This window comes from Trichoplax adhaerens, genomic scaffold, assembly GCF_000150275.1.
Source record: "Trichoplax adhaerens TRIADscaffold_7 genomic scaffold, whole genome shotgun sequence".
Classification (NCBI taxonomy): domain Eukaryota; kingdom Metazoa; phylum Placozoa; class Uniplacotomia; order Trichoplacea; family Trichoplacidae; genus Trichoplax; species Trichoplax adhaerens.
Genome location: NW_002060949.1, coordinates 595,440 through 605,674, shown reverse-complemented (window position 1 = coordinate 605,674; position 10,235 = coordinate 595,440). Strand labels below are relative to the sequence as shown.

Below are 10,235 nucleotides of genomic sequence, written 5' to 3'. Positions count from 1 at the left end.
GATGTATATATTTCAATACATGTAAAACTGCTACTTTGAGAAAAATCAATAAACGTGGAGGGCTAATTTTAATCATGATTTGTTATACCATATTATGCAATATCAAAACTCATATTAAAGCGATCATGCCAGGATCCTTAAATATCACAATAACGTACGCTCCTATACCAACCTGAACCAGGTGGTACAACATAAATGTTGCAATACCAGCTCTTCGCCAATCGGGATGCACGAAAATAAATGAGACGTAAGCTTCATGATATTTCACATCCGGTGTCATAAATGCAAAGCCTACAATAAGCCTCCTAAAAGCAAAAGAAAATCGAAGGTCCCTGTAATATTTTATCAAAAATAATGTAATACGAACATAGTATACAATTGTTCTACTGAAAATAGTTTATTTATATTTACCGATAAAGAGCTACAACACTAAAATCCGGATACTCTAAACATTCTGACACTGCCGAAATACGAAAGACGTAATGAGATGCTGTGTATTCATTTCGATACTCATTTCTGATTCTCAATCTTAAAATTACAATTATTATACGTAAGCCATTGACGTACAATCTATTCCAGGCCAAAAAAATTCTCGACACAAACTATTCACAATCGGAATATGATGAGGTCTAACATAACAGTAATCAATGGGAGCAGGAGTAAAAATACTATTGGAATCGGAAGAATTTTGATCTTGATTCCTATATTGCAAGTATAAATCAATAAATCAATTTTAGGCATTAACTAAAGTTAATAGCATTTTCTAAAGTAGCTACTAAGTTATTAAGTCAGATCGTGTAGGAGTTAGGGAAAAAGAAAATTCACTAGCATGCTGATGTTTGTTACCTTTTATGATGATAGGAAGTTATTTCTTGTAATAATTGGAGCTTCAGAGGAGTTGAGGAGTAATCTCTCCATATAAATGGCTTCAGTACCCTTGAGAAAGGATAGATTGATTACATAAGAATTTTATCTTTTCAAGTTGTACTTTTAAAGAAGTATACCTAGCGGTATATGGACTACAAATGGAATGAGTAGAAGATTCGTAATTCGATCCAACCAAGTATTGAAGAAAAGATTGAGGCTTTACTTGATGAAAAGCTTTTTGATGTTTTTTAACCTTCAAAATATAAATAGAATATAACTCAATCTAGATCAAGTTATGCGATCTACCCATCATTTAACATGTCGTAGTCGTAGTCAATTCACTGCATGCATAATCAAGTACGGTATATAAAAATAAAACTATACCAGTAAGAGCAACGAATATCAGATTACCTGAAATCTGTCAAGTATATTAGATTTGACAGTATTCGTAGAAGATATTCCAATAGACGGGTCATTTGATATTAACTGTATGTCGGGGTAAATTTAAAGTAATGGAGAATATTTATTACATTAAAAGTAGCTAGTTGTGTTTTACGTTACAGTTCAAATCAGTTTCATAGATCATTTTATAAGAAACAGCTGCGCCTATAACCTCATTCCAAGACGTTCCTCCGTTACGCTTTTGTTTTAATCTGAAAGGTTTAACGTCTGGTACCTAGTTGCAGAATAAGATCTATTAACACATTGCCACCTGCAAGCGTGTATAAACTGTACTTCACATCGTAGAGACCGTACAGAATATTCTTTATTATTTCTTGCTCACGACACACAACGTTGATTCTACTGTTATATAACGTACCGATACAATGGTGTCGCAGTCAGCAGTTGTGCTACACCTATTGACATTACAGGCATAGTTAAGCATGCAACTGTCCAAATCGAACACTGGTAATCCTTTATCACGTTTAACCTGCAATAATAGTACCGTTGAAGTAAAGCCAATCAAATAAAGGGACAAAGTATAAGATTAAGATTATGATATTAATCACTAGGACTGAACAATACCTGGCGAAGGAGTAACTTATTATAAATTCTGCAAAGTTTCGGATTTTCTTTCACTAATGGTAGGTAAATACTTAACGACTTTAATAATTTTCTCTCTTCATGTGGCCTGAGTGAAGTTAACCTTTGTTCATATACAAATATTACAGTAAGTTACCCTTAACGTATTTGGTAAGACCGACAAGTGTTGTTCAGGTTATTCCATCATTTTACATAAATCGTATATTACTTTGGTTTTCGCATATCAAGAGAACTATTTTGGGATTTAACAGTTTTTCCAGCAGGCTGTCTAGTATTTGTTGACATCAGTGAATTCGTTCTTTGTGAGTTGCCTATTGGCAGTATTAAGTCAACATTAATATCAATTGAAATGTGTCCTTGATTTCTAACTAAAGATTATCGTAACGATAATTATTTTTATAATGTTACTTTCATCATTAGTTCCAGGATCTTCTTCAGCCATGATAGTTTCAGGTAATGTTTCTAAAATATTATATAAGTACAGTACTTTAGGCAATTCGATATATGCATACTTCGTAAAGTGATTATAAATGTAATTTAATCAAAAAACGTTTAAGTATAAATCTGTTATTACAATACAGAAGTCGAATTTACCATCGACAGTGATGTCACGTTCGTTTAGCCATTTCTCATTTTGCGAACTGCTAACATTAGAGAAATCAACAGTCTCCTCCTACACGAGGATTCAAGTCATTGCACATATAACGTACTATGGTTACTATTTACCACTTTAAAAATCTATCAACTTACAGTACTGTAAACTGATCATTTGTAGTTACTATATATCTATAATTAATACTAACCATTTTTTCATCCGCATGATGATTAAGGTTATTTGAGCTATTAAGTTGATCACTTTTTCTTATTTTTCGTGGTCTTAATTCTAATCCATCATCAGACGATGATACTGTTGAATTTCTTCTTTTCTTATTTTGTAAGCTATTACCTAAATTTACAAAAAAATATTCCATTATGGAAAAATCTTTAATCACTATTCATATAGTGGTATTTAATGCAGTTATTCATCCTGTCACAGAAATCAATAATACAATACATAAATAATACTACTGTATTACCAACAGTACATCATAACATTTCCTGCAGTTAACTATCGAATCTTCAGTTGACTATACAGTATTTACTATCGCACGAAAATATTCCTGACCGGAAAGACTAAACTCCTCAGTTACCGCAGGCTGTTGAATTAACATAACAGCATGTAGATCGCTTTTTTTAAATAAACTTGAATCAACTGTAATACTGTATTAATGCAATTATCAAACTTAGCAAGGGTAGAATAACTGATAAAATAGACTAATAGCATCAAAGATTAACGTACTATTATGCCATATAATCACGAATAGTTAATATAGAGTATTAAAAAGTAATTGTTTACTCATAGCATCAAGTGAATCTACGTCAATTGTTGGAGGTTCTTTATTAGCTAAAGTCCACCATCCTGGCTCATTAAATTCTCGAGTTCCGGAAATAAATTTTTGAGGGCAGTTAAGAGATAATACTCCAGCAACAGTGCTATGCCACGATGCAGTGCGTTTTCTAATCATGACGATTATACATAATATGTAATTAGGCATGCACGCTGAATAAAATTCGAAAATTTAGCAATATTTTAATCAAGAGCAAGTCTATCTTTAATTTATTTTTAGTTTATAGCACAGTATGATAACAATTGTCTTACTCTATAATTTGGATACACATACTGTATATTATATTAATCGATTTGGATAGCCTATCGCTTATTTGATAGACAGATACAGAATTAGTCTATGAAAAAATTTCTGCTCACCTATGAGCCATTAGCGTATCCCAATGTTTATTAATAAAACCGCAGATATCTTCGCGCCATCTGAAGTAGCCATGGCGACTATTACCAGCGCGACTTAAGTTATATACAGTTAAATGCACAACCTGCAGCCTAGAATTTAATTTATAATCGTAGTTAACTTTATCTGATATAAAATTTATTAATAAATAGAGTCTACAGATAGCCAATGCATGAGACATTTTACTATAAATACCAGTTCATAGGCAATCGGATAAACTTTTCGACACCATCAGGATCACAATTCCGACATATCAACTCAAAAAATATATCGTTGTCCAAATCCGTTGGTGGTTTATCTTTTAGACAGGCTAGACACGATCAAATTGTCATCATCAATTTCAAAATCCATTACAATTGATAATTATATTTATCAGAGCCATGAGTCAGAACCACAACGTTAGTGGTAGGTGCACAATTTATGCAGAGTAATAGTGTATTCAGTATGTGTCGGTTATTTTACCGATTGTTTTACCGAATATTAGGCTGATTACAAAGTTACGTCATAAACCCTATTACGAGTTATCAGTATTCAGTATTTGATATTTTTTTTCTGTAAAGCACTAGTCATTTTTAATCTGTACGATACAGTAACTATCATTTCTTACGTCGGAATAAATTTTTAGCTTTAGCTCGATTAATTATGTCACTCCTAGTTGTATAGTTCACACAAGCTTTCAGTTCTAACGTTTACTGTAGTACTTACCGAGATGGAACCAACTCACGCATACTTTACATCTTAAGCTATTCCTACAAAAATGATGAAGATAAATAATATTTTTAGCTACTAACGTAGTGTATAACATATCCTGTATACCTATACATCATCAGAGTATGCAAGACGAATAGTATACATAGCCTACAAATGATTACAAGGCTAATCCTATAAAAGCCAACACAATCATTATTAATTTAGGCGTATTTACTGATGAGCACGCTCCAACGAGATCTCTTCACCACAATAGCAGCTGCTTCCTGGCTTACTGTTGCTCATACTTTTCCAGCGCAAAAGCTAAGTGATTCCTATAACTGTGGTAAGATCATCGATCGGTCCTTGCACATAATGCTGCTTGCACCTTGAAAGTTAATATTGGCGGGTTCAATTGTGCAAGATTTGCAAAGCTGCTTCCTTCCCCTGAAGACTTTCCGCTACAGTATATTGCATTACTATGGGATGTTAAGTAGTAACAGTGAGCCTAGCTAGCAGTAACTATCATGTACAGTTGTACTGGATGCTGTACGAGTGTACAGTACGTTACTATACGGTATCATGGAACTTGGCTTGGCCTGGCCTGCACGATTAACTCTTGCAAGTTCGGTATCCCGCCGTCCGCCATCTGAGCGCCGTGAAGAGTTGCACTACAGACTATACTGTACTGTACACTGTATACAGTACTGTACAACTGTAGCATTACCGGGGCGTGGTGAACCCTCTAAAATGGTTGAAAGATGTTCAGCTATAACGTTGTCTTAAATTATGTCTTTAAATTTGGCTCAAATTCCATGCAGACAGATCAGTACAACCTTGAGCAATAGATTCTTTATATTTTTATTACTTTATATCGTAGTATTGAATAATTCTATTCTTTCAAGTTCCTAATACAAACTATCAGTCGTTGTTACATGTGCGGTCGCTTCCAACAATTTTAAAAGTCACGTCGTACTATCGGTCTGTATACAGTACTGTACAGTACTGTACAAAATAAGCTATCACGAGCGTACTGTAGTGTGCACAGTGTGCAGTACAGTACAGTATACTGTACAGTACAGTACAGTATTACCAGCATTGTACTGTACAGTACTGTACTGTATGTACAGTATGTTAGTTGCTTCCACGAACTGCAATTTTAAACTACTTTTTTTTAAGCGCTAACTGTAATTTACCAATATATGTGGCTCATGCTGGCGATGACATACTGTACTATTGATTTATTATACCCATTACGAGTACAGTATGTCTAGGCTGAGATGGAAAAATTAATTTAAAAGTTGAGAAAACAGGGCTTCTTCGGACCCGCAACACTACAGTACAGTACGATAGTGTACAGTACAGTAGTCACTCACTGCAATTTAGTACTGTACTGTAGTTTACAGTATATAGTTCTGTAAGAGGCTTGCAATCGTCGTAGCTATGACAACAACAGCTTAAACTCACTCAAAGAGAAACTGCTGAGATTTTTAAAATTTCTGATAAGCGAGCAACGAGTTATGCCAATTTCGCATGGATAATATTTTTAATCAATACTTATTTTTCAGTGCTTATGGAGAAGACTGGAGATCCTGTAGTGCGTATATTTTTAGGATCTTCATGTGCTATGGTACGGACAACGGGGAGGCAGCAAATTGCACTTTTTTACGACATAGTTTTATAGCCTACGCTGCTGGCAATAGAATAAGAACAATATCCTATCACCCTAAGTGATTACACCCTACGTGATTGTGTAATCTGTTGAAATTATTAAGACTAGTCCAACACCACGTCGCCTTGCCGACAGATCATGACTCATAACTAAGATAAAATACTTGCAAATGATGATTGTGTGTAAAACAGACGATTACGTAACCGGAAATGGGTTCATGGATGATCATGCATAGTACAATTGTACAAATACAAGCCATTAAACAGTCTGTTTTTTACACTTGATTTTGCTATAGCATACGTGTTCATACCTTCGCGTTTTTTTGTGCCAGTAAAACGACGTGCCATCTCCACGTACCAGATAGAATATCAATCACAATTCGTACACCTTTAGTGGGGTAATATTTAGCACGGCAGCTTCACAAAATTAGTTACAGGTTCTCTAATAATTATAATTAGCCTCATAATTTCGCTAATCACGTCTCTAAGGAAGTAAATTTCACTTAGTTATAGTATAACTTTTTTAATGATAGGCTTCCTATCATTGATGAATATACCTCCTTTACATTTGGGATAAGATGGTACAGTGCTTTTGGCATAAATTTTAAGGTTACATTTTCATTACTAAACTGTCGAGATAAGAAATTATACGTGCTATATCATCAAATTATTAAGTTGTAGCTATTTCTTACATTTCCCTTGATACAAAATTCTCATCTCTTAATCAGATACTGCTATATCTCACTTCAGCTTTATTAAAGAGTCTGGACTTTAGTTCGATTGAAGCTAACATGCATAAGTATGGCAGTGTTTAATCAATCGCTATTCATATATTACACAACATAATGCGACATAATTTATTTATTTATTTCTCATAGCTGATGATAGCTATTTTAGTAACAATAAATTACTAATGCGATACCATTACCTATCGAATATATAAAATTTTTAAAGATAATTAGATCATCACTTGAATATAAAGTTAAAAAAGTCACAGCCTGGATAGCTATTAACGTATTATCGTGTCTATCTTATTACAAAAAATCTCTAGTTGCGTGACTATATCAATTTTTCGTTATAAGAAGGCGACATGAGCAATTCTGACCATTTTACTTTTTAAGAAAACAAATGAATACTGTCATCAAAAAATGGAGTAGTAAAGATATGAGTCTGCAATCAGTGCCCACTCTAGTAACCATAGTAAATATATCTTAGTATTAGAATGCTATTAAAGCAAGGTAAAATAACTGTGTATTGGCGTATAATTGTCCGTTTACAAATCAATGCTAATTATAATATGCAACAGACAGTGCCCATGCTATTCAACTCTATGTTATTCATTGGCATGGGTCTTAATTTAACATATTAAGGACTCCAAAAATCTGCTATTGACCTTAATCGCACAACAATAGTCACTATGACAAAGACAATAAACAATAGTGGAAGTAGCAATACGCCGATTCAAGCATAAAATTATCAGCAAGTTGTCTCACAATTTTTGTTACTAATGCACTTATTAATGATATGTGTTTGCTCTTAAAATTTATGATTAAATTATGAAGATTACCAAACAGGTAAATCATGTCTACGCTACATATTTTCGACGAACATTATAAGCGTAGCAGTAAATATTTCGAATTAACGACTAAAATCAATTTAGTGTATTGTAATGATTTTAATTTTTTTACTTCCTTTTCAGTTGTTAAGATCACAAGTTGGTTGTCGTTTAGTTGATGCTGTATATATCGATCTATCGGATCGTCAATTAGGTAAGAGGGGACTGCTCTATAACTATAAAATTTGTTTAGACTCATCAATATTAAGATAACGTCCCAGATATAGCAATAAAATTGTGTTTTTAACTCTATAAAATAGCGTACTTGCTTAATCTTTCTTTGCAATACAATTCGTTACAGTATCACTAGAAAATTTGTCTGTTTGTCCAAAACTGCAAACAATCCTTGCCAGCCAAAATGATATTGATGCTATTCTAACTACTATTATCCGTTGTCGTGAACTTTGGAAAATAGATCTAAGTTGCAATAGGGTAAGGAGTTTTCCTTTATGTTGTTGCTTTGATAATAATTTATTTCTATAATAAACTCGTTTAAACGTCCATTTAAAGTGATTTACTAACATATAGCTACCGATATCGTTAATTCATTTAACCATACTGTACAACAATGACATCGACAGGATATTAAAAGATTTTACACCCTTTAAAATCTGCATCTATTATAAACGTAATTTATCATCAGCAACATCGTATTCCGTTCTATTAGATTCGATGCTTAGAAGGTTTTGGGTGTTTTTACTCTCTTGGAACCATTAACTTGGCCAATAATAATATATCTTGGACGGATCTGCAGCATTTACGCAATGTACATATCTTAGATTTATGTCTCTATGGCAATAAAGAATTAGAGAAAGATCCAAATTGTACGTATAACTTTTCAAATATTACTAATTTTGCTAGTCTTAGTATCAAAGTCGTGGTGGATTAGTCGTTATGGATAACAAAGATACTACATAATTTTTTAATTATCCTTCCTTCACATAAAGTACTTGATATTTATTTTAAAATTCAATACATTTAATTTATCTTTGGAATCACTATCATCGCTTTCCTGACATTAAACTGCGTAGAAAACAGTAGTACTTCACAAATAATGTCTTTCTTACATGTTCTACTTTAACCGCTTTCAGATCGTGCACAAGTTATTGATGGATTGCCATATATGTGGATGCTTGACGGAAAATTTGTGACATGTATGTAAAGTATTGATTATTTGTCATGCATAACTATTTTCTAGCAAGATTAAATAATTGAAATGATTGAAGCTGCAAAATTGTATTTGATGTGATCCTTAATGAAATTTTTTAGCAAATAAGCCAAATAGCTCGAAATAAAATAGCCTGCTAATATGATCAATATTTCACTTTATAAATTCTACATATATTTTAGTATCTTTTTGATATATCATTAACATTAGTAGACTATCCTTGTCATAATATAATTAAATCTTACAATAACTCTGACTAGTTATTCTTTATATGGCAAACAAAATATATTCAGAGATGTGCCAATAAGCTAATTTATAGAGAAAGTAAGTTTTAGCATGAAGCTCTGGCAATAGCACAAGCATTTATAATTTTGAATTTTCAAATGTAAATTCACTCTGAAAACTTAGATCATTACATACCTACTCTGATTTTCAATTTGACGCTTGATATGCATATCAACTCCTTAGTAGAAGAGATACTTTTCAGTCTACTAACTATCAAATTTTACAATTAAAATTTCATCTCTCCCCCTACTGTCTCTCTATAATATGACATATATAAATATATAGTTATTAATAGCCTCAATAATTGAACTTAATGTTCTAGTATAATTACTCAGCTAATGATTTATTATATTGCTTGCTTTATATTTTAAAATGCTAAAATGACGAATATTATCTAGCTATCAGTAATTGTTTAGTTATGCCTATTTCTTCTTGTCTTAGAATGAAAATTACACGAGTATATTACAAATAATTTCAAACGCTAACAACAATTTATTAATTTGTCTAGCTTATGAGCGGAAACGAGTTGAAAATTTTTTTAAAACCGCTAACTCCAAAAGACCAATGGTAAGATATCACGCTATAAACTATATTGTTCTTATGGCACTTACCGAATACACATTTAGAAAATTTTTCTAAATTTCCCAATTTACTAGCAGGAAAAGATAATCTAAAATAAGAAAATTAAATTCTTTACTGTATATTCAGCTGTTACTGTTAGATATTTTAACAGTAATAATTCCACTAGACTACCCGTATGAGTGTATTTTGCTAGATTCATCTTAACTATAAATTAGGCCGTTTTAATACTGCTACTGTAATAAAAGGCTTCATGAGTGACTTTCCAGAGTAGAAGGATAATGTTATGGGGTATTCCCCGATTATAATTCAATGTAATACGAATAAGCTCTATTGTATTTCATAAATTATGCAGTCAAACTGAAAGTTAAGCTTAATAAAATCCTATAGAAAGTATCAGTTAGTATTAAATGACATCTACGTAAAGTAATTGCTGCAACGATATCAGATTTTGGTAGCGGCGACAGGTATATAA

The 10,235-nt window shown here is 32.5% G+C and overlaps 2 protein-coding genes across 2 annotated transcripts; one reads left to right on the top strand and one right to left on the bottom strand.

The window, feature by feature from the left end:
- Window positions 1–109: 109 nt before the first annotated feature.
- Window positions 110–1,075, bottom strand: TRIADDRAFT_28067 (uncharacterized protein; the record flags this gene model as incomplete). Its single annotated transcript, XM_002113890.1, has 5 exons — window positions 110–305; window positions 412–460; window positions 568–668; window positions 847–936; window positions 1,005–1,075. Coding segments are annotated over 5 exons (507 nt in total), but the record flags the coding sequence as incomplete, so codon positions are not given.
- A 6,594-nt stretch (window positions 1,076–7,669) lies between these two features.
- On the top strand, window positions 7,670–9,967 carry TRIADDRAFT_57849 (uncharacterized protein; the record flags this gene model as incomplete). Its single annotated transcript, XM_002114211.1, has 6 exons — window positions 7,670–7,687; window positions 7,813–7,882; window positions 8,030–8,160; window positions 9,157–9,220; window positions 9,690–9,748; window positions 9,890–9,967. The coding sequence occupies 6 exons, from the start codon at window positions 7,670–7,672 to the stop codon at window positions 9,965–9,967; spliced, it is 420 nt and encodes a 139-aa protein (XP_002114247.1).
- Window positions 9,968–10,235: the final 268 nt, after the last annotated feature.